Source organism: Myxine glutinosa, chromosome 8 (assembly GCF_964187855.1).
Source record: "Myxine glutinosa chromosome 8, kmMyxGlut1.1, whole genome shotgun sequence".
Lineage (NCBI taxonomy): Eukaryota > Metazoa > Chordata > Myxini > Myxiniformes > Myxinidae > Myxine > Myxine glutinosa.
The window spans coordinates 89,998,790-90,025,007 of NC_136268.1; the positions used below are offsets into that span (position 1 = coordinate 89,998,790).

Below are 26,218 nucleotides of genomic sequence, written 5' to 3' on the forward strand. Positions count from 1 at the left end.
TTGGGAGTTGAAAGGTGAGTATATTCTGTTCAATCCTTGGATGTGGGTGAGAAAACTGGTTGTGTCCTTGAGGTATGAGGAGAGATTCATCACGAGAGGACGTAAATGACAGTCAACAAATTTTCATATTAGAACAGTTGGACATGTGCAGCCAGATACGATTGGTCTACCTGGATTGTTTACCTTGTGTATTTTAGGAAGAAAATAAAGGTTAGGGCAATGAGGATCTTTAGGAACCAAGCGAGATTTGATGGTTTTATCCACCCGAATAGAATCTACTACCCTTTTAACCTCTTCAAGATGTAAAAGGGTAGGGTCGGATGGGAGCTCTTTGTAAGTATCACTATGTAGTTGACGATTACCTTCTGCAACGTAATCGGTAGTCGACATAATGACAATGCCAGTACCTTTATCTGCTGGCTTTATGACTATCTTTTCATTATTTTGGAGATTGTGAAGTGCTCGTCGCTCTGCCTTTGTAAGATTGTCCTTATGTCTGGAACAATTATATTTTTGTGCCACCTTTTCAATTTCATTGCTCACTTGTTCCATATAGACATGTAGATATGGATTGTCAACACGTGGTGTCCAGGTGCTTTTTGGTTCAGGTAAAGTGAGTTGTGGTGTATTAGTATCGGTGTATGTGATTGTGTGCGTGTTTGTTGGTGTTGTTTGTTGTGGTGTTGGTGTTGTTTGTTGTGGTGTTGGTGGTGTTGGATGTAGTTTAGCAAAGTGTGCCTTTAATGTCATTCGCCTACAGAAATCTTTTAAATCCTCTTTCAATTGTAATTGGTCTATTTGTGGAGCGATTGGGCAAAATTTTAAACCCTTAGAGAGCAGGTTTATTTCCGCCTCACTGAGGGAATGATTGGAAAGATTGATGATCCCGAGTTTAGGTAGATCTACAAGTTTGGTTGTAGTAGAAGTTCTATTGTTGTTGGTTTGACTATTTTCAACCTCAGCTGTGTTTATTTCCATGGAGGAACGGTTCTGTATGTAATGATGTCTGCGGTTTGTGTATTGTTTTTTACGATAATGTCGATTTTTGTGTTTATGCTTAAGTTGGTCAGAAGTGGTTTGAGAAGTGGTTGGAAGTGGTTGGAGTGGTTGGAGTGGTGGAGAAGTGGTTGGAAGTGGTTGGAGAAGTGGTTGTAGTGGTTGTTCAGAAGTGGTTGGAGTGGTGGTTGGAGTTACCTGGTTATTGTTTACAATGGGTGTATTCTCTTGAGATGGTTTTATATGTTTGCATAACATTTCATCACGTTTAAGTTTCCTTTCCTTAACTTTAACAATGTAGTGTTTGGCAGCCATTAGCTTATCATTGAATGAGCACATTATGTGGTGGTATTGTCCAGGATTCACATTCGAATACTGTTGTGTTTTCTTCAATGGTTTTGCAATTTTTTGTTTGTCAGATGGAAATCAAGATGGCAAGTTCAGCGTTGGATTTCGAGATGGAGTTGTGCGCACAGTCGTTGGCCTTGACAGAGAAACACAAGCCAGTTATTCATTGACAATCGAGGCCATCGGTAATACCTTGTGGTCTTGTAGCTCATGATTGAGAATCAAAAGGACATTGAATTTTCCAAACAATTATCATTTACCCACAAAAATGTTAGTAATTCTGAAAACATAGAGGGTTTCACTATTTCCTATATTACCCACAATTCCTCATGGTTAGCTATGTTTGTGGTCATTACCAGTTGTAAAATGATTTTGGATGTCTGTATCTGCACAGAATAATGCATTTTTGGTCATTGTGAGAAGTGAGAGTCAAACAACGACCAAGGCTTTTACAGAATCTCAGCTGTTATATCTCACATTAGGATCTGAGGACTGAAGTTGTTTGGCTCAAAATTCTCGAGACAGTGATTGCAGCACTCCTTGCTGGCACATCATATAGTAAGTTAAAGCTGACTTTTTGAACTCTACCGGGGTTTATGTTCAGAATGGTCGACAACTGGCTGATGACCAGAATCCAACTTGAATCCTTGTGTTACTTGACTTGGATTTAGGCTGGAACTAAAAGCAGAATAACTTCGATTCGGATTCAAGGTGGATACCTTGCGTTCAGTGTTGATTCGACACCTTGTGAAATATGGGCTCGGTGTAGTCGAACGTGATGCTTTTTTCACAAGGTTATGTATTTATTACGTAAATACTTAACCACAAGGATACACACAAGAATCTTTGCCCTGCACCAACCCCATTATCCATCACCCATCCGCACACAGTTTACTGACGAGTCCTGCCAATATCCCCATACCAGTCTATAGCCAATGCATCCAGTTACCTACCTAATTCCAATTTTAATATATCCACACCTCCACTGCCACTACCTTGCTGGGGAGACCATTCCATGTATTAACTTCTCTGCGACTGAAAGACCCTTGCCATAAAACGGTCCTAATTCTCATCTTCTTTACCCTGAAGCAATGCTCACTGGTCCTAACACTGTCCAATCTAATGAAAAACTTCACCGCACCTATCCTGTCCACACCCATCATTATCTTAAACATCTCTATCAGATCCCCTCTTATTCATCTCCTTTCCAATGTATAAAGTCCTGTCTCTTTCAACCATTCCTCACAGCTTACTCTAGCTAGACCTGGAATCAATCGAGTATGCTGTACGCTCTCTATGGTATCTTTGTGGTGTGACAAAAAATGAACACAATATTCTCGAGAGGCCTCACTAAATTCCTACCTCTTGATTTACATGTTATCCCCTACTAATACAACCTAAAACCATGTTAGCGTTCTTTACCTTTAGCTGCCTACAACTGTCCTGTCTGTTTCCCACCCATATATATTACCACCCCCAGATATTTCTCCTGTGTGACACGCTGCAAAACTACCCCTTGCATCATATAATCTCTATTTTCAATGTTCCTCCTCATCCCCAGCACCTTACATTTCTTTGTTAAATTACATCTGCCAATCTTTTGCCCAATCCATTAAAGTAGCAACAGTTCCTGAATCTGTTCACCCCCTCTCTGTTATCGACCTTACCTCCAAGCTTAGTGTCATCTGCAAATTTAGAAAGCCTACTCTTAAACCCACTACCCAAATAATTGATGTAAATAATGAATAATGATGTGCACAGTACCAACCCCTGAGGTACCCCAATACTTACATCCTCCCAGCCAGACATCGTCCCACTCAAAGTCACTCTTTATTTCCTATCACTAATCCAGTTTACAATCGGGTTAGCGACTCTATCAGCTGTTTTAGGTCCAATTTAGATTTAGAGTTTCAGATTTCGGTTTAGATCGGTCTGATTTAGATTTTTCTCTTTCAATCAGTGCAAGAATAAACAGATTCCTCTTACTTTTAGCTCATCTGGAACGTAGTTCCAGGGAGCTTATGGGATGGCGTGCCATCCACCCATCAGTTTGTCCGTCTGTCCATCCATAAACACTTGCAACGTCTTCTCCAAAACCGCTGATGGGATTGTGACCAAACTTAGCTCAAATTGTATTTGGTATGTTGCAACTCCAAGTGTGTTCATGGCATTGAAAAAAAAATCGGGGTCGAAGGGGGTCTATCAGGGGTCAAAGTGGGTCCAGGTTTGACCCCCCAAAATAGGTATTTGCTTTTTCCTCTGAAACTACACACACTATTTTGATGAAACTTCACCACAACATTCATCACTCGTGATGTACCAAAGTTTTTTCATGGCATTATAAAGATCGGGATCTAATCGGGTTTGTGGGGGGTTTGAGTGAGTGATGGTTGCTCTTGATCCAGGTGAGCTTCAGGACATGCGGTCCTATTTTTCTTTTTATATTACCGGCCTACAGCTAGTTTAATTGTAAGATAACCTCGACAAGATCTGACACTCCTGTGTACAATCAAATAAACTTACTGATGCATAAAAATCTAATTTACTTTTACCTGCACTGGTAAATTCGACCTTGGATGGTGATCCAGTTCATGAATCAGGATATAAATGAAGAAAGGAATACATGCCTTATACTCATTTTCTCACAAATTTCACACCTCTTTTACATATGTAAATCTTTCATTGTGAAAAAACCTTTTAAGGTCTTGAGTTAATGACAAGGAAACTGATTACATTGAAATATAAAGTGGGAGGATATTCTTGTCTTGTCTTCACTTGATGACCTCCTTAAGACAATGTTCTTCATCCCTTGCCTTTGCAGTTTAATTTGAATACTCCACATACAGTACTTTTCCATAACTGTTTTGCAACAGTTCCACTAATCAACATGAAAGACAGCAGAAAACAAAAAAGTGTAAATTTGTTACTCTGTTTACAAATGCAAAAGCCCTCAACAGTGCAGCACATGAGAGTATGGTTCAAAATTGTGGAATATTTACCATCGACCCACAAAACCACCATGTAAAGGGTTAAAATCCACTGTGATTTGGTAATAGGATAAGTGGGCCCCATTGAACCAGATTATTCAATCAAAATCGAAAAAGATACTGCTTTTGATTTGGGAACATCATGCAATCCAGCAGGTCCAATCGGTTGAGTCAGCCTCTTATGGTAGTTTAGCCACTCAGAATCAGACTCTGGGTGAGCTGGCAGGATAGCCTAGCCTGGGTTTGAATCTTGGCCCAGCTAGGAACTGTCACTCTGGTGTTTCACATGCAGGGTCATGCATTAAATAACTGTCACCGTCCATCAGAAGGATGTTTAAATTGAAAGACCTGTCTGCCAATACTGAAGGTTCTTGGTGGGCATTGAAGATCCCATGGTGTTTTTTTGTGAAAATGGGGTGAGCACACTGAAGAAATGACAAATTCCTGCTACCTTCAGTCGATTATCCTGTGACAGAGTGGCAATCCCTCTAGGATTAGATCTAGCCTGGAAGCGTTTTTCGACTCGCTGTGAATGCCAGGATTCCCAGGGAAGCTCTGTCAAGAGTATGACCCTCCATTATTATTATTATTTTCCACAATCACAATTGTTATCTTGCTAAGTTAATGCTTTCTTTTCTTTATAAAGCTTCCCCTTTTCTTGTGAAACCTTTGCTAACTTTGATTTTGTTTTTGTTTTGATTTGTGATGGTTTAAAATTAAATCAACACTGACCTGTCTGCAGACAATGGACCTGCCGGGAGCAGGAAAACTGGAACTGCAACAATAAGAATCCAAGTGCTTGATATCAATGACAACCGTCCTGAGTTCCTGGAAAATAGTTATGAGGTCTCCATAATGGAGAACATTACTACCTCAACATTCATTGTGCAGGTACGAAGTCAGCATTACGCCTCAATTTCTGAATGTCATCTGTAAGTCTCCAAGTGTAACTTATACAACAGGCAAGAGTTGACCACCTATTCTACTCCCTAATTTTATTTTGAAACTAGCAAATAGTAGTCATCGCTTCACTGACGGGGATACAAGGGGAGGGAGGAGAAAGAGAAAAGTGGAGAGAGAGGGTGAGAGAGAGGTGGGGGGGAGCAAAGGGGGTGTGGGAGGGAGAGGAGGGGAGAGCAGATCAGATGACATCAGAATATAATGAAAGCAGATCACACAAGAAGGTGAACCAATGCAATCTCGTGTATAAAAATAAAAATTTCACTTTTTCTGCGGACGGACTGGATACCACTGAGCACCGCACAACATGTGTAGTTCTTTGTAGGTCCTGAACGTTGTACTTTGATCCATCGACCAGTGATTACAAAGGAGGATAGGATGTATTTTTGGTTGTGTTTAGTAGAGTATCAGTGCGTTCCACCTACGGGTACTTTTTCCCGTGAATTAACACTGTACGTAGCGCTGGGTAGCATAGGTGACTGAATTGCGTACATAATACCTCGTTCACTTCACCATACCACGTCGCTCACTCGGCATGCTGTATTGTAAAAAGTCGTGTGTGAACACTGTGGGGCTGCACCGCAGTTCTCTCTCAAAATACCACCTGTCATTAGCAAATACTGCCTGTCGCTTCACTGATGGGAATACCAAGAGAGGGGGGAGTGAGGAGGGAGTGTGAGTGGGGATGGGAGGAGCGCCGAAGCAGAGGGTAGAGGGGGGAGCGTTACCTTGACTGCAGGCTTATGTTTACCTAGAGTCTAGCTGTTCTCCATTACACCTCATGGAGGGATACAAGCAAGAGGGGGGAGGAGTTAATTTACCCCCCTTATACCTCATTGAGGCTAATGAGGCTTAAGTGAGAAGAGGACTTGAGGGAAGGGAGAGTTAACCTCCTGCAGTTTCATAGGCAGGCTGATTCATCAATGTGTTTGCCATCCTTTGGATGGATGTAAAACTGGACATCCTCTCTGCCGGTATTAGTGTAGGATTGAATGAAATAGGGTACGTTAAAACAGCATGTTCAAACATGTTCAAACAGATTGTACCATTTTTAAAGACATTATAACATGGGCTTCCCTTGAAGGATGAGACTCGTACTGTAGCTGCCACCCGATGTACCTGCTATCACGGAACTAAAACTCTCCGAGGCGGTAACTGCTCTTACTATTAAGATGACTTGTCTGATATTACATTTTTAACTTTTGCCAAATTTTAACGAAGACAATGGAACACATGTTTATCTTTGTATTTTATTGTGTAAATATGAAGAATACTTCATTTGATTTATCACCTTAACATTGTCTTGCATATAGATTTGTAATTTTATTTTCAAAACTGACAACTGCTGTGAGAATAAATGTCAATTACACCGCTGTTGACTGCATCACCATGGCTTGCAAACAAACAAATATTGAAGAATACCACTAAAAGTTGAGCACCAAAGTCGTTACAAATATTTAAGCAAAAATACATACAGCAAATGGAAAGGTAAGAGAATGGTGAAACAGGGGTGTGTTTCATAATATCAAACAGCTTGTGGAGTGCTCGCCAAGTGGGTTCAGCACTCAATCAAGCATTCCAACAGAACAGTTGATAAGGAATGGATGACTTGGCAAGCGATAGCAAGCTGATTGGTAATGGGACAAGACGACGGCAGCACCTTCATCAACACAAAAACAAAAAGTGGTGTAAAATATGGAGAAGGAGGGAGCCTTGCTAAAAGTAAATATGCTTAGTTGTAAGAATGGCTAATTTCTTTAAATTTTGAGATTTCACATCAGATTTCGACACTTATTTAGTCCACGAGATACAATCCTCAAATCCGAAGACAGGATTTGATTATATACTTTAATTAGTGCATGACAGTCCAACGTGGAAAATCGCATCACATAATTCATAAAATCACTCTAAGCTCCTAATTTGAAAACTATAGCACCAACAAAAGTGATGCATACAGCGATCCATAGGTATAAAGATCGGGCAATCGATGTGAGTGAGGAAGTGAAAATATTATTTTTGAGCACTTTATCATACAGAAACCATTGTGGCCTGTTCCAAATCCAGGCATTTTTGAGCAGGCCAAAACAAAATGTTGACTTATGACCCCTGCGAGGGGACAGTGAGCTGACCAAGATAGCATGCCGCCATGTTGGTAAGGCTTTTTAAAAATGATCTGCACCCCCTAAATTATCTTCAAAAGGGGTGTTTAAATTTACCCAAATACTGTACCCAGTTTTCATTCATGCACTCCTTTGGAGTGCCCTTCGTATGCATGCAAAGTTTCGGGCCGATATGTTTCAATGTTTTGGAGTTATGGAGGAAACACACACACACACACACACACACACACACACACACACACACACACACACACACACACACACACATACACACACATACACACACACACACACACGTTCTCTTTGATTATTATGGATATGTCAATTATAAATGATCACAGCCTTTCACACAATGGGATACACACAGTGCTGTCTCTCGGATGGACGTTAAATGGGCGTCTAATCTGCCACATTCATTGGTGTGCATTAAAGATCCCATGGTTGCCTTCGCGAAGAAAAGGTGAGCTATTGCCAACACCATGGCCAAGTTCCAAATTCCTGCCCTAACCAGTAGAGGCCATTGTATTAGTGGCAGTCACACCCTCAACTAAAGATGTTACCCCACAGCCATGTGCTACATATGAAAGAAGAACTTTAATGTGTACACTGTAACACCACTCCACACCGTCAGTAAACGATAAATGTTTGTGTCATTGTCTTTGGACGCATTATCCTTCATGAGCAGGAGCAAGGCCTGACTGGCCAATTTTTTTTTCAGATGCTGTATTGTTGTTCATAGGCATTTATGGGCAGTTTTGTACACCACTCCTTTCATATTCCATCTCCAGGCACTGCATGGCATCATTTCCGGGCACCGAAGGGGCCCGGCGATGATGCGCGCTGAAAGGGAGTACTCAGGTTTCACTCCGGTTGTTTGTTTGTTTTCTTGTTTCCTTTCTTGTTTGTCTGGGCAATATCTCAGCTATCCTTTAAGCTAGGAAGCTTAAATATTGGCACAATAGTGAGCCCGTGCTTTGAAAAGAATGGTATTTTTGTTTTTTGATTAATAAATAAATGAATAAATAAATCAATAAATTATACATTAATTAAGGACTTATTTATTTATTTTCTCATCTGGGCAATATCTCAGGAACCTTTTAAGCTGGGAAGCTGATATTTGGACACGACAATGACCAAGTGATTTGGCTGTAATGGCTATTTTTGATTGATCAATCACTTAATCAATTAGTTATTCGATTAATGACTTGGTTAATTAATTTTTTTAAAGTTACAGATTTGAATGAAACGGTCGTGGTTTATATATTCTATTAGCCAATTGATTAATAATTTAATTATTTTACGATTATTATTTATTTATTTTCGTTACTAATCACTTATTTATTTTCTTTCTCATCTGGGCAATATCTCAGGCACCTTTTGAGCTAGGAAGCTGATATTTGGACATGGCAGTGACCAAGTGATTTGGCTGTAAAGGGTAATTTTGATTTATTGATTACTAAATTAATTTATTGGTTATTTATTGATTCATCAATTAATTCTTTAATTTTTGATGAATTAATTTAATTAATATTCAAAAAGTTAGTGTCGGATGAAACACTGGTGGTTGAGGTGTGCTATTAGCCAATTGATTAAGAAATTATTTTATGATTATTATTTATTGATTTTAATTATGCAATTAATCAATCAATTGACGCGAGATCTCGGAGACGGTGGGAGGGATTTTCGAAGCTCCACACGGTCTCCACGTTTTTCGAAGTTAAGTCTGTTCACAATTGTATTTTGTCGAAACTGTATTTATCTTTCGGTGTGTGAAGGTATTGTGTGCAACTTTGGTTGTTTCTCGGTGTTTATCTTTCATAAATTGATCGTCTGTTTGCCGTGTCGTGTCTTGAGGCCTTGTACAGTGTGCACTGTACAACCTTGAGGCTTTGTTTTTCTCTCAGCGGTCCGTCGTTTGTGATCCAATAACTTTCGTTCTCTGTATTCCCAGTCTTTTCACCCATAGCCTACTTCCTTGTGTAAATCTCAACTCAACAAAAAAACAAACAAAAAAAAAAAAAACATTTCCTTCTCTGTTCTCATTCGTTTATTCATTCTTATTCGTTCGTTCGTTCTTCGACCACGTGTTTCTCCCCCATTTCCCCAGATAGTTTTCACTCATTAACCTTCAATGTTTACACTTTCCCCTCAAGTTATGTATTCCGTCATATTTTATAACACCTTTTTCTTCTTCTTCTTTAAAAGGCTGCTTTCGACTTGCTCACCAAATCAATTCATCCCAAAAAAAATATCCATCTCCTATAGTGCCTTTTTTCTACATTCCCTAAACTCTCCTGCACTCCATCCTCCATCCAGCGTCCTTAAACGTATTTTTAACTCGAAGGTCACAAGAAACTCATTTTGCAATAAATGTTCGTTTCCCATAAATCGTACACTTTCAAAAATCCAATCTCACCCCTCCCCTCCAAATCTTCCCCATAACCCCTCCCCTCCAAATCTTCCCCATCACCCCTCCCCTCCAAATCTTCCCCATCACCCATCCCTTTCAAATCTCCCCCCTTGCCCCCTCCCTCCTAAACTACCCCCTCACCCCTCCCCGCCAAGACGCCCCCTCGCCCCTCCCCTCCTAGACTCCTGCCTCACCCCTCCCCTCCAAATCTCCCCCATATCCCATCCCTTTCAAATCCCTCCCCTTGTCCCTTCCCTCCCAAACTCCCCCCTCACCCCTCCCCTTCAAATCTCCCCACCCTCATTGCTTCTCAATTTCCCCCCTCTCACTCCCCCTCCTCAAAGCGTCCTCCCCGCTTCTTCCCCCTTCAAACTCTCACCTCCATCTCCCCCAACCTTCTGCCTCGCTCTTCCCCCTCCTCAAATAACACCTCATTGTGGCTCACCCAATCACCATCAAACCTTTTGTCCGCCCCATCCTTCCCTTTCTCCGAGCTATTCTGAAATCTCTGACACACCTTCAACAGCTCTCCCTATCTCTTCCACCTCTTCCACATCTTACCCTACCCCTCCTCCCCCCTGTTCTGTATCTGATGCTCCCCCTTCCTCTTCATTAACGGTATGGACCTCAAACATCCGGGGCCTTCGTTCAAACTTAACTGATCTCTCCATACAGGTTGCTTCTGTCAAACCAGACGTGATCTGCTTAACAGAAACTTTCCTCCTTTATGATGTCTCTGATTCCATAGTATCTCTCCCGGGCTACTCCCTCCTCCGGTATGATAGACCTGAGCCTCGTCCTGGAGGCGGGGTTGCTATCTTTATCAAAAACTCTCTTCCTCACTCGCCCTGCACTGCACTCTCTCCACCTCACCCCCAGGAATACCTCTGGCTACGGCTTCCCCTTCGCTCCCACCTCTTGTTCATATGTGTGTTGTACCGTCCACCAAACAGTGATGACTGCATCTACATCTCGCTGTCTGATGATATGGACCAACTTCTATCTACTCATCCCAACTCTCTCTTCCTCATATGTGGTGATTTCAATTGTCACCATGCCAGTTGGCTGGGTGTGGGAACCTCTCTCACCAGCCATGGCTCTTCAGCAAAGGACTTCTGCGACTCACTGGGACTGACACAATCTGTCAATTTCCCGACCCGGATCTCAGTCAACGGAACATCTTCTCTTCTGGACTTGGTTATGACTAACTTCCCTGAAAATGTCTGCTGCTCTTCTTCTGCTCCGATCGGATCATCTGATCATGTCCTTGTTAAAGTGGACATCTCTCTGACCATCCTCAGGGAGCCTGCTCAGCGTCGACGAGTCTGGCATTTCACTCAGGCCAACTGGCACGGTCTTCAAGCAGCCATCAATCATCTGGACTGGTCTCCCATCTCTACCACCTCTGACATCAACTCATCCTGGGAATTCTTCCAAAGTAAATTGCTCTCTCTCATGCACAGATTTATCCCATCTCGTCTTCAGTTGTCATACCCTTCCTCCCGTCCATGGTACACGGAATCTTGTGGTGAGGCTGTTGCCCAGAAACAACTTGCCTTCGTCTCCTGGAAAGCAAATCCAACGGAAGGAAATCTCATTTCCTTTCACAAAGCCCGAAACAAGTGTGTGTCCACCCTCAGGAGAGCCAGGAAACAATATCTCTCCGTTCTCAAGACCGAACTCTCTTATCTGTCTCCCTCTTCCAAATCCTGGTGGCGTCTGGTCAAATCCGTTTCTGGTGTTTGTTCCCCCTCCATCCCCTCCCTTACCTCAAACGGCTACACAGCTGACTCCGCACGTGAAAAAGCTGAATGCCTCAACTCTGTGTTTGCCTCTAAATCTTGTGTCCCAAACCCATCCCTCTCTGTACCCACCATACCCAGTCGTACCCTGCTGCTCCTGGACTCCGTGTCCTTTCCTCCTGACAAGGTGGAAAAGTTTCTGTCAACCCTCGACTCTGATTCTGCAACTGGACCCGACGGCATCAGCCCACGGGTCCTAAAATCCTGCTCTGCTGCTCTATCTCACCCTCTCTCTGTTCTCTTCACCCTCTCTTTTGCTCAAGGTCAACTGCCATCTGCTTGGAAATCAGCCAACATCACCGCTTTGCACAAAAAAGGTGCAAAAACAGATCCTAGCAACTACAGACCAATCAGCCTTCTCCCAATTATCAGCAAAGTCATGGAATTCCATCATTGCTTCGGATATGAAATCTTTCCTCTTCTCCAATGGCTTGATCTCTGATCATCAATTTGGTTTCAGACCAGGTCACTCTACTCTGGACATGCTGCTTCTGCTGTCTCAACAATGGATGGAGGTCCTCAATGCCAAACAGGAAATTAGAGCTGTCTCCCTCGACATATCACGTGCCTTCGACACGGTCTGGCACCCCGCTCTGCTCACCAAACTCTCCTCCTTTGGTATCCATGGAAATCTCCACGCATGGCTGGCGGACTTCCTCTCTAGTCGTCGTCAACGTGTGGCCCTGAATGGGTTTCTCTCATCTCCTCTCCCTGTTCAGGCTGGAGTTCCCCAAGGCAGTGTTCTGGGCCCCGTGCTTTTTCTGGTCTTCATCAATGATCTCTCTGACTCTCTCGAAAATCCTCTCTATCTCTTTGCTGATGACTCCACTCTCTGCCGCTCCATTCCTCTTCCCTCAGATCGGCAGTCTGCTGCCTCCTCACTCTCTGAAGACCTGGACAAAATCACAGACTGGTCAAACAAGTGGAACATGTCTTTCAATCCTGACAAATCTCACACTCTTGCTATGTCTCTCCGAAAAGATCGACTGGACAACCCTCCCATCTACTTTCTCAACAATCCTCTCCAAGAAGTTCTGTCGCTCAAGATTTTGGGTCTCACTATCTGCCATGATCTTTCTTGGGAAAACCACATTTCCAAGCTGGCCTCCAAAGCCAGTCGCCGACTGGGCATCCTCCGTCGTGCGAAGTCCTTCCTCGGCACACCTGAGCTCCTCACCACATACAAGGCTTTCATCCGCAGCTCAATGGAATACTGTTCTCCCCTATGGGCCGGTGCTCCTGCCTCACACCTAGCTCGGCTTCACGCTGTTGAAACCAAAGCTTTCAGAATTATTGGAATCTCCCGCGATGAAGCTATCTCTGAGGGCCTTTCACTCACTCACCGCAGGCAGGTAGGTGGTCTTTCTGTCTTCTACCGACTCCTCTCCGGCCTTGCACCCCCAGCTCTCTCTGTGCTCTGTCCCCCAAATATTCCTACAGGTCGCACAAGATCTGCCAGCAACCCTCTGATGGTTAAACTGCCGAAATCTCGGCTCTCTGCTCACCTTCACTCTTTCATTCCTCTTTTCTCCCGCCTCTGGAACAAACTCCCTCACTCCCTTCAATCCCACTCCTCCCTCCAGGTCTTTAAAACAGCTGTTCACCACCATCTCTTATCTTCCCCCATCCAAAACCTTGATCTTTTCTACCCCCGCTAATTCACCCCAGATCCACCTTGTTTGAAATTCCAACTTCTTTCCTGGAAGTCCTGGCAGTGTCCATATGTTTTATACCTCTCCCACCGCCCCCTTCCCATGCCCCCCCCCCCAAAGCCCTCGCCCTCTCTCAGATCTCTCGATGTCTCCATGTCTCTCGGTCCCTGCTCTCAAATGTTGTGTTTGTGTCCTTCCCCCTCTCTCCCCATCTTGTCTACCGCTCCCGATGTTATATGTTTTATGTGTCGGTTTGTCTTTCTGTGTGATTAATGTTCGCTCTTTCACGAGCCTCGATCTTGTATACAAAAAAAAAAAAAAAAAAAAATTAAAAAAAAAAAATTATTTCACAACTCTCCCGCCCAATACTGTCTCTATGTGCTGTATGACAGTATCGCCGAGTGCCATAGGCGCCCCAGCAATGCCGCGCTGGAGGATATTTATTTATGTGGCATGGGGGCGGTGTACTTAGAATGTATCTGTACTTGTTTATATTCCTTTTTCCAGAAATGTGGCTTGTATTTTGAAGTTGACCATCAGTATGTCAAAGTTCAACTTTATAGCTTACATAGAAAGTACTAATCATTTATATCGGTGAATGAGCCAGTCAGTCATTCAATGCTTCGAAAGATATTTATATTGTTACAGTCACCAGACCACCACGGTTGCCCAGTTCAAATCTGGTGAGTCATGTCAAAATGGCCATGACAGTCCCTTGGCTCAGAGACCTTCTGCCGGATCCTGTGTTCAGAGCTGCGTTTCCGTGCAGATTGAAGTCCTTGGGATGAGCAAGTGCCATGCCGATAGCATTCAAGTGACATATTAATCTTCGGCCGAGTAACCCGGTGTTACGGTCTGTGACCTTTTCCTTCTCCCTTCCCCGCCCCCCCCCCCCACCCCCCTGGGAGTTAGACCAAGTGGTTTGGTCCATGTGTATAAAGTCTATGATTGGCTGTGGGGCAGGGGAGGGGCCAGGAAGGTGATTCAGAGGAGAGAGTGGCCATTTTGGAGAAGGGCTCATGGCGGAGTGCTTTTTCTGGGGTTGTAAAGTTTCCAGCTGCCATTTCTCTACCTGAAGGGTGACGTTGATCGAACTCTTGCTGCCATACCTCTACTGCCTTGGGGCCTACTCATGGACTTGCCTACTCCTACCCTCTCATGCTGGGCCTGCACTGGGGCCTACCTCTGGGCCTGCCCTGGGGCCTACTGTTGGGCCTGCCCTGGGGCCCATTGTTGGGCCTGCCTTGGGGCCTACTCGTGGACCTGCCTACTCGTGGACCTGCCTACTCTTGGACCTGCCTACTCTTGGACCTGCCTACTCTTGGACCTGCCTACTCTTGGACCTGCCTACTCTTGGCCCTGCCTACTCTTGGACCGGCCTACTCTTGGACTGGCCTACTCTGGTTTTTCCCTCTTTTCTCCCTTCTTGGTTTTATGTGTAGGAAGAGATTTTTCGTGTGATAATCTATGAATAAAGACAGTGTGATTGAAGGCTTGGCTTGGTGTGCTTCAGGCCATAACACCGGTCACATGTGATCCTATCCAATCGATCTGGATATATAGCCAAACTGGATATATAGAGTCCTTAGATGAAAAGGTCATGGACAAACAGAATCCACTCAAATCAGGTTTGTAATTTCTATTGAAAACGAACACAGGTTCGGCAATTTACAAGAAGCAAAGACATTAAAGAATTCCTCCCTTACCCACTACCGGCACTCGACCATGAAATGGATCATCAATATGCAGTTCGTATCAATATACAGTCACGTGAAAAAGTAAGTACACCCCATGTAAAGTTTTGACTTTTTCAACATATTTCAACATACAGCTATTTGATCTTAATTTCAACAATATTGATAGATAAAGGTGATATAATATAACACATATCATGAAACATTTACATTTTGTAGTCCATTGTATAATTTAAATAAACATAAATGAAAATTTCGCATGTGGAAAAAGTAAGTACACCCCTAATATTTATCACTACTTCAAATACCTAAAATTAGAATCAGGTGCACCAGCTGAGGTGCAAATGATTAGAACATCATTAGAGAGGATCTTGGAGGAACTTGTCTTATTTAAACCTCAGACATTTCGTTTGGTTTGCTCTTTGTTGTTGAAGTGTGCGGCGTCACCATGCCGAGATCAACAGAGCTCGCTGAGGTCTTCAGAAAGAAGGTTATAGATGCCTATGAGTCTGGGAAGGGATTTAAAAAGATCTCCAAACAATTTGAAATCAATCATTCGACTGTCCGGAAGATCATTTACAAGTGGAGAAGATTCCAAACAACTGCCAACTTGTTCAGGCCAGGCCGCCCCAGCAAGTTCAGCCCGAGAGCAGACCGCAAGATGCTGAAAGAAGTCTCGAAAAACTCCAGAATGTCATCACGGGACCTACAGGTAGCTCTTGCCACTGTTGATGTCAAAGTGCACGAGTCTACCATTAGAAAGAGGATGCACAAATTTGATCTACATGGGAGGTGTGCCAGGAGGAAACCTTTGCTGTCCAGAAAGAACATCAGGGCAAGAATAAAGTTTGCCAATGAACACCGAGGCAAAGACCAGCACTTCTGGAACAATGTGCTCTGGACAGATGAGTCAAAGGTAGAGCTATTTGGCCACAGTACCAGAAGATATGTTTGGCAAAAACCAAAGACAGCAGTTGACCACAAGAACCTGATACCAACTGTAAAGCATGGTGGTGGAAATATTATGGTTTGGGGCAGCTTTGCTGCATCAGGGCCTGGGCAGCTCACCATCATATAATCCACTATGAATTCTTAATTGTAGCCGAGGGTGCTTGAGGATAATGTGAGACCACCTGTCGGAAAGTTGAAGCTCAACCGAAGGTGGACCTTACAACATGACAATAACCCTAAACATACCAGTAAATCCACCAAGGAATGGCTGAAAAGAAAGAAATGGAGGGTTCTGGAATGACCAAGTCAAAGCCCGGATCTAAATCCCATCGACATGTTGTGGGGGGATTTGAAACGAGCTGTGCATGCAAGAAACCCCTCAAACATCGCACAGCTGAAAGAATTCTGCATTCTGAAAGATTCTGAAAGAATTCGGCAAAAATTTCTCCCAGTCGATGTCAGAGACTGGTAGACAGTTATAAGAAACGCCTACTTGAGGTTGTTTCTGCCAAAGGGGGCAATACCACCTATTAGAGCCAAGGGTGTACCTACTTTTTCCACATGCAAAATTTGCATTTATGTTTATTTAAATTATACAATGGACTACAAAATGTAAATGTTTCATGATATTTGTTATATTATATCACCTTTATCTATCAATATTGTTGAAATGAAGGTCAAATAGCTGTATGTTGAAATATGTTGAAAAAGTCAAAACTTTACATGGGGTGTACTTACTTTTTCACGTGACTGTATATTGGGCCCTGCAGCCTGCACACAGTGAGGCAATTGGGGAAAGCACGAGACCATTTTGCTAACCTTCAGAGCTCAATGCAACCTTCTAGCTGGTTGCATGACGCTGGAGGCCCCACGGCACCAGGAGGTGTCAGTTCCCCATAACTGCCATTGATGGTGCCAAAAGCCCACTTAGTTCTTTGTGATGCTCAGTACCTTATTCATAATGCTCAGTTCATCGGGCACCCACCACAAACGGCCATGAGGTCCTTGCCAAACATCTCTGATGTGCTGAAATGTTTCCGTGGCACAGTCCTCCACCTTGTCTGCACCGTTCCTCCTCTGTCGCCGCAGCACCGACAGCTCGAGCTCCTGGTCACTATAGTGGTTAGAATGGACGGATAGATGAACAGATTTGATTGACTAGTGAACCAGTGTCATCCACTAGTGAGCGAGACACATCATGGGTCATGAGTGAGTGAGCCGTAATTTATTGACTCCTCCAGGTTGCTTAACCACTCCTTCAGGTCTATCCAATCCAATAAATTTACCTTTGCCTCTCAGCCGATCAGGTTGCCTTTTCGAGGGGGCATGATCGCCTGGCGATCCACAATTTTGCATGTGCCCCTCAGTCGTTTTATCTCCTTTCACAGGGTCAGGAACGCATTTTGATCCGGCATTTCCCCGGGCTTTTGGAGCAGGGTGCTTTCTTTTTCCTCCTGGTGTAACTGAGGGCACTGAACCTGAGTTGCTGGCAAAATTTCTGCTTGTATTGGGGTGTAGGGGATAAGGAGGAGGGCGAAAGAAAACAAGTAACAAAGAAGGGTTCCTGGGGTGAGAGAAAACAATAGGGAATGTGAACATCTATCAATTACATATGCAAGGCATATCTATTCACACGGAGTCTATTCACATCTACATATTTTAGTTATATCCATACACTAGCAAGGTACCCGTGCATGCACAGGTGGGAATCCAAAAGCAAACAACCAATGCGGAAACGGTGAATGCTAAACCATGCAACCAATAAATTCACATTCCTGTGCCACCTTTAGTCGAACGTCAGACATAAACAGCCGGTACGTGAAGGATTTGCCCAAAAAGTGTACCCGTCTGAATGGTAACATACCAAGTCAATGGCGAATCCGCGAATGTCATGGTTAGAAAGTAGAACCACTCATGTCATTTCCTCATTAATATTTCAACTCAATATCTCTATTTTCATTCCAAACAACATCATTCCAATCATACATCAATACTATAACAAAATACCATGTTAAATGACGATTGTATTGAGATATTATCAAACCAGCCCATTGTTGTCATCTGTTCGCTTACGGATTCCGGAGCAGATCCGTCTGTATCGAGTCATAATTTCATTGAGGCAGAATTTTATGCAGAATCATAATTTTTTTGAGGAACTTATGAACCCCCTACCTACCTTAGGACATCTGATGGGACTCCTAAACGTTCCACAGAAGGCTTGGCGGATCTAGCCCCAAAACTGAGGGAGTAGTTTCTGGACGGACAGACAGACAGACACTCTTCTTTTATAATATACATACATACATACATACGGAGTTCACATAAATATCTATTTACCGTATGCTTAACGAAACACATATTTGAAGAAATAACTGCCATATACTAAGGATTCCTTAACCCCTAAGAATCATTTCCGCAACGAGATATATGATATTTGTGAATATCGTGCCCACAAAAAAAAAACTGAATGTTTTCATTTACATTGGTATACTGGCACCATTCTATTTTAGCTTAAAGCAAACGACTGCAACTCAGGCATCTATCTATAATTCCAGTAATCTCTGTCTGTCTGTCTGTACGTCTGTACGTTTGTCTGTGACCGCTGTTTCTCGACAACCACGGGTCCGATATACTTTTAACTTGCCAGGTATATTGCTGGGGACCCGAGGATGTGCCTTTTCAAGGTTTCATATTAATCGGACAATTACTTACCGAGCTATGTCCAAAAAACGATTCAACCAATCAGAGAGCAGCGAACGATCGCGTGTGCCGAACGTGGCGGGCACACTCTGCCTCGGATGGCACATTTGAGAGCGTATTCATTTATTTCACGTTTGCAAACTATGTTGGCGTTAAACTATGTTTTAATAAAGTTTTAAAACTAATAAAAACGAATTTGCGATTCATTCGCTTTCCTGCGCGTTTGTGCACGCGATGGCGATTGCTTTACCAAACTCCGGAAGCCGTTCGCTTTGGACCAAACCATTGCATGTAAATAGAGGGGGGGGTTCTGTGGTCGTTGCGAATGGACCAAACCATTCATGTAAATAGAGGGGGGGGATTGTCACTGTACTCGCAAGCCGTTCGCCATTCGCTTTGGCGTTGCGAATGAACCAAACCATTTCATGTAAATAGAGGGGGGGGATATAATTTTAGATAGATATATAGTACGGGCATATATATAGTACGGGCATGCCCTAGTATTATTAATGCTGTTAGTTTTACAACTTTGAATAACCCTCTCCGACTGCATCATTTTCAATGAGTTTGACAACGTTTCTCATCAGATTATTGGTCTTCACACATCGTACTTCTGTAGTTGAACACATATTTGATGACATGATTTTCTATTTCCCCAAAGACTGACAAGTATTGAGGTTGTTTCCCACGTCATGATGCCATCTGTAGTTTTTTGTCTTCTGGTCCCGCTTTCTGTGCTGGCTGTTCGCTGAAAATCGTTTTTTTTTAAAATAGTCACAACAACCTGTTTAATGCACTTTGTCCTTAAATGTATGTCATCTCTTGAAATATTTGGAGCACATTGTGGTTTTATTTATTTATTATTAACTAACTACAGTACTTAGTTTCTGAAGGAACAAATTACAAAACGACCTTACAAGTCAAGTTGTAGAACAAAGGCATGAGTGAACCCACAATTGTTACATGAGCATCAAATTAAACGATGTAATTCAAGGTCAAAACTTTGGTAGATTATGCTGAAGTGTGTCAACACAAATCTGTCCTGTCATCTAAGTGAAACAATTTTACACTTCAATGCTTTCCCCTTTTGGGGAGGGGTAAGGGAATAAGGGGGTCGATATATTCCCTACACACTTTTGCCCTAAATAAAAAGCTTTACCAAAACAATACTAGAGCAGAGCCCATCCTAGTATTGCATTTAACTAGGGCATGCCCGTACTATATATATATATATCTAAAATTATATCCCCCCCCCTCTATTTACATGAAATGGTTTGGTCCAAAGCGAACGGCTTGCGAGTGGTGACAATCCCCCCCCTCTATTTACATGAAATGGTTCGGTCCAAAGCGAACGGCTTCCGGAGTTTGGTAAAGAAATCGCCATCGCGTACACAAACGCGCAGGAAAGCGAATGAATCGCAAATTCGTTTTTATTAGTTTTAAAACATCGTTTAACGCCAACATAGCGCCAACATAGTTTGCAAACGTGAAATAAATGAATACGCTCTCAAATGTGCCATCCGAGGCAGAGTGTGTCCGCCACGTTCGGCACACGCGATCGTTCGCTGCTCTCTGATTGGTTGAATCGTTTTTTGGACATAGCTCGGTAAGTAATTGTCCGATTAATATGAAACCTTGAAAAGGCACATCCTCGGGTCCCCAGCAATATACCTGGCAAGTTAAAAGTATATCGGACCCGTGGTTGTCGAGAAACAGCGGTCACAGACAAACAAACAAACGTACAGACGTACAGACAGACAGACAGAGATTACTGGAATTATAGATAGATGCAATTTAATTTAATTGCATTTAATGCAATTGCAATATTGCTTCTTCCTTGGGATAAAAGTTTGTACGATACATCTCGACTTTCCACCTCTCCTTATCCCTCTGCTTCTCGTTCCTATCTCCTCTCCAAAAGGGCAAAGCATCCAAGGGTAAAATCTTCCAACACTTGGTTACAATATCCACAAACGCAAGTTCTATTTCATCTGTGGAAAAGCAAAAATATGAAGTTATGGCATCACCTATTGGAAATGAATATGAAAGTCAATTCTTCCACAGAGAGAGAGAGAGAGAAAGAGAGAAAGAGAGAAAGAGAGAGACTTTGACTTTTGAAGCTCTTTTATTATGAAGGTAGGAAAACCACACAAGTCATGCAAATAATATAATCACAACAATTCCAAACATGTGCAGCCGAACAACAACAATGAAAACGCCAAACACTAAAATAAAAAAATTAACAAACCAGTATCAAGTTTAGAAAAACGACCCTTTACACACCATTTTTCCACAAAGGTTTGTAAATCATCTTTCATTTGGAAAAAAGAGAATTCCAAGCATAGCCTTGCCATGACCAGAGCCTTAAACACAATTACCACATCACATAAAATATCAGCATTTGCCAGGAGCTTTGCTTTTCTTGTCTTGTAGATTGCTAATTTTCCAATAGAAATTAAGAAATTAACAAGAGCAGTCTCAGAGCGTTTTTGTAACTAAGTGGTATTCCAAAAATAAAAACCCATGTAGAAAAAGAAAAGTTCATACGATTAAAAAAAGTTGATAAAAAAAAAAACAAAGAAGGGAGAGAGTCTTGCACAATCTACTGTTACGGATACCGGCCCTAATTATGGTGGTTCTTGTTATAATGGTTGATTCTAGATTATGCTTATTGTGGTTAAAAGGGTTAAAAGCGCTCCTGGTAAAATGTGGCCGGAAATCGGATCGTGACCCGGAAGAGATAAGGAGGGGGGGGGGGGGGGGGGGAGAAGCGGCGGAAGACCGTGAGCAGACGTTTCTGACTGCAGCTCCGGACCGAGCAGTCAAACGTACAGTACAAGGGAACTTTGCCTCCTTGAAAAGAAGTCCGCGCGATAGGAGATCGCCGGATTGCTGCGCAGCCTGTGTAGTCGGGTATCCTCACTGAGGTTGCCGAGTATCCTTACCTCCAAACCCGGGTGCGAGAGAAAGCCGTCCGCCATCTTCGCCACGCGCACAACCGGCAGTGACCAGGTTTTTGTGTCACGTCGGCCGGGCGTTATTCTCCGGTGGCTTGCCGGGGACGGCTGTAAAAGACAGTGGCATTTGGAGGGTTATTGAGGAGACTCGCGGATTGAACCGCAACCGTGTACGTACCAGAAATCGGCTTTGGGAGGTTTCCCATTCTACCGCTATCATGCTGGGGATTGGACCACGTGACCTGCGGGTTGGTTCGATCGTCTACGCCTCCCCTGATTGGAATCGGAAATTGATTCCACGCTCGCTGGAGCGAATCGACGTCGCCTGGGAGGAGTCCAGAGACATTGGGGAAAGGGCCGTGAGTTTGGGGGTGAAGGGACTCGATAAGGTGGTGCCACCTGTAGATAGGAATTATATGGTGAAGTGCTGTACTAATTGGGGTCGTGATTCCTGTGTGGGATTTATAATATATGGTGGTTTGTTCGTAACCCTTGGTGTGGACTCGTTATTGATTGGCTTGTTTTCAACCAAGGACAACACATCTTTCTGCCGGGGACTTCCTCGGGGTTCGGAGGTTTACCGAGACCAGAGGATAGGGGAGGACCCCGTAACACTACGTAAGCATGGAAAAGGTCCTCAGAAATCATACAAAAGGGGCATTCTACTTAATTATCCTCATTAAAACGATGTAATAAAACATTGGAGGGCAACACCATATGGGCGAGTCTCCAAGCAATATCACCAGTTCTTTTAACAATCGGTGAAACATACATTGCAGACCATTGCAGATGGGAGGGAGACCCAAAAAGCAGTTTCTCTTTCCATCGAGCCCCAAAAGAAACCGGCTGTAATGAGGGAAACCGGATTGAAATACACAAATGATAGTCTCTTTTTATCCTTGCTGGAAAGTGGTGATGAGGATAACAAGATAGATGTTGTGGCACTATCAGCTGGCAGGCTAGAGCTAGCACAGATCTGTGGTGGTGAATGGTGGTCACCAATGTTGGCAGTTAAGCTCATGCCCAAGTGCCTGAAAACACACAGGATTTCCTGTAGGACCTTGGCTACGCTCCTCAAAGATCTGTTACCAGTTCTTACTTGAAGATGTCCTGCGGAGAACCAACTATTCCTGTTAGTCACGAAGGTCCCAAGTCGTGCTCATGCCAGCACTCAAAAAACGTTGCACAAAAGCACGCGAGTGAGGAAGAGCAGGAAAAAGAGCATTGTAGAAAAGTGTTTCCCAGAGGAACTTTTCACTGTTGTGCGTCCCCATTTGCCGAGTTACTGAAATGAACCACCAGATGTGCAAGACATCTTGGTAAAGGTCAGGGAGCAGTGAAGCATCGACATGTTGCAGCTCCATGAAAAAGAGTTCACAATTGTAGCCTAGCATGCCGGCTTGTTTTAATATACAGTTTGCAGTAGATTTCCAGGGCAAGGCCTCCAGAAATATAAAACGACGAGCTGTGGAGACTCGGAAGGCCATCACCCGACAAAGAATGGCCACATGTCCATTACCCCCTTCCGCCAGTGGAAGGCAAATAGTCTCTGGCTTTAGCCAGTATTTGCCATCCCAAAAGAAGTCAAGTAAGCATTTTTGGATTGACGACACCAACGTTGCAAGGCAATCATTTTATGCCATAAGAGAGGGGGCACCAGGTTGTTAATGACCAGGGCACGACCTCTAAAAGACATGGTCGACAAAATTCCTCTCCATCTGTTTAATTTATTGCTAATTTTGTGGAGCAAACCATCCCAATTCCTTTTGACAAAACCAGGGGTTCCAAGATAAACACCGAGATATTTCACACCTTCTTTTCCCCATGTCAAATTCAGAGGGAGAATTGGAAGGGCAGAAGGTGGCGTACCGCCGACCCAAAATGCTTTACATTTCGACCAATTAATTTGCGTTGTACATGATTGAGAGTAGACCCGTAGACACTCAAATAGCAGAGCAATGTCATTACTGCTGCGAACAGCAACTGTTACGTGCTCCTCCCCAAACCCCGGTCACGGTGTAAAGAGAAAGAAAAAGAGGAAGAAGAAGGCGGAGCGAGTGAGTCGGACAAGAAGCCAAGCTGCTTCGAGGTCTGGAGAGAACGAAGGTCACGAGTGAACTTTGGGTTTCCCGGGAAAGGGATTCCTGCGACAGAGTTGTCATCGCTGTGACAGATAAACCTGCGTGACGGGTTTTGCGGTCGATTCCGAAGAGAATCGTTGGAGTGCCATTACGTCTCGAGAACGGGCCGTTGGCCATTTTTGACTCGCACCCGATTTTCGCATCGCTCCAGGTTTTTCACCTTGCTTCAACCATTTTCACCACATCCAGACGTTAATCTGGTGTGTGTGTGAAACGTGGATTTTGAATGGGAAATTGCGGTTCGCCGAGTGGGAGCCGTTGAACGTCCGTACCAGAAGGTGTGATTTCCCCGTCGCTTCAGGAGGGTGCCTTCGCCGATCTTTGGCAGTGTGACTCAACTGAGCGGGATTCTGGTTTCGATACGACATCGTTCTGATGATCGCTGGAGCGGATCGACTTGGGCTTGATGCCGGAATAGAGACATTGGGGAATATTCTTCTTTTCGCTCACTTGGAGCACAGTGAGTTATATTGTACGAACCTGATGGTACCATCATAGGAAAATGGTATATTGGTTGTACAATTGATTACTATTGTTATTGTACTGTTATTCTTGTGTGATCTTAATACAATACTTGTTTGTTGGTAACAATTGGTGTGGTTTCACGATTGATCTTTGACATACAGAATAACACATTTTTCTGCCGTGACTCCTCTCGGGGCTCGGAGGTACACCGTGACCGGGGTTGGGGAGGAGCACGTAACAAATTGGGGGTTCGTCCGGGATATAATTCCCTAACATTCCCAAAATTCCCAAATTTGGAATTTCCTAACATTACCAAATTTTTTCTAAAAATTTAAAAAATTTTGTGTGAAGGTTAACAGGTGCTAACTAATAGTCACCATGGTGTATGACACAGAGAAGTTTGCGGCGTCCCCTAATGATGCACAGTTCCAGGCATTAAAAAGATCGGAACTCATGATATTGGCCAAATATTTTAACTTCGAGGTCCGAGTTAATATGAAGAAAGCAGAGATGCAGACATTGGTGGTAGAATCTCTGGTGGGACAAGGAACATGGAAAGAGGTAGCCTTCGATTGGTTACCCGAGGAAAAAGAAAATGTGGAGCTCTGGAAAATGGAGATGCAACTGCAGAGCCAGGAAATGTTAAAAGCAGAGGAAAGGAAAGCAGAAAAGGAAAGAGCAGAACAGAAACGAGAATTCGAGGAAAGAAGAGCAGAACAGGAATGAGAACTCGAGGAAAGAAGAGCAGAACAGGAAGGAGAACTCGAGGAGAGAAGAGCAGAGGAAAGGAGAGCTGAAGAAGAAAGAAGAGCAGAGGAAAGAGCAGAGGAAAGGAGAGCCGAAAGGGAGTTAAAGGAACGTGACATGGAGTATCAGAAGGAACTTAAACTCAAGGAGATGGAATTACTGGGAGAACGGAGAGAAGTAGTATCCATGCCGGCTAGTTCGACAACTAGTCAGAACACTTGGGATGTTGGTAGGCATGTGAGGCTGGTTCCACCCTTCAATGAAAAGGAGGTAGCCAAGTTTTTTTTACACTTTGAGAAAGTGGCTCAAATGCTAAAATGGTCTGTGGGGTCCTGGACTATGTTAGTGCAAAGTGTTCTGGTGGGTAAAGCTCAAGATATATTTTCGGCTTTACCGATTGACCAATGTGCAGATTATGAGAAAGTGAAGAAAGCCATTCTCAAAGCCTATGAATTGGTCCCTGAAGCTTACCGACAAAAAATCAGGAATGCCAGGAAGAGGGAGAGTGAGACCCATGTGGAGTTTGCCAGAATGAAGGAAACCATGTTTGATAGGTGGTGTGACTCGAAGGAGATTGGGAAAGACTTCAACCTGTTACGACAATTGATCTTGGTGGCGGGAATTCAAACAGTGTGTCCACATGGACATTAAAGTACATCTGGATGAGAAGAAAGTACCAGAGTTGTATGAGGCAGCAACCGTGGCAGATGACTATGCCTTGACACACAGGATGGGGTTCCACAAACCTAACTTCTTGCCAAGAGTTAGCCAGGGGAGTTATGGTAAATCAGGTTCGGAGAACAGATTTTCATGGAGGCGGCCTAGAGAGGACTATGGGGACAAATTGGATACCGCGACTTTTAGGGATCAGAAGAATGCAGTTCCAAGACATACTTATCTTCCGGGGGGCCTGAGGCAGACCACGAGTTTTTTCCTCCGGGCCTACTTGCGCTTTTTGCAAGAAACCTGGGCATTTCATGTCCCAATGTTACGTCCTGAAAAGGAAAAATCAGGAGCGGAGTCAAACTAGTGCAACTCCGAATGCATTGGCCAATGCGAGAAATCGCCCTGGGAGGACAGTGCCTTGTGAAGGTTCCCATGCCAAAGTTACGGCATCACAGAACGACCTTGTTCAAGAGGGTTACAAACCTTTTATTTCAGAGGGGTTTGTGTCACTGGATGGGGACTTAACGAACCAGAGACCTGTTAGGGTATTGAGGGACACAGGAGCACATCAATCTTTGGTGCTTGAGGGCATTTTGCCATTGTCAGAGAAGACGGCAACTGG

General features: G+C 43.6%; 1 protein-coding gene across 1 annotated transcript in view; it reads left to right on the top strand.

The window, feature by feature from the left end:
* Nucleotides 1–26,218, top strand: part of LOC137416665 (cadherin-23) — a 311,457-nt gene that overhangs the window by 260,441 nt on the left and 24,798 nt on the right. The window contains exons 30-31 of the mRNA XM_078783975.1: nt 1,416–1,529; nt 5,074–5,222. Of these exons, the coding sequence (XP_078640101.1) occupies nt 1,416–1,529; nt 5,074–5,222 (263 nt within the window). The remainder of the gene's footprint in view (nt 1–1,415; nt 1,530–5,073; nt 5,223–26,218) is intronic.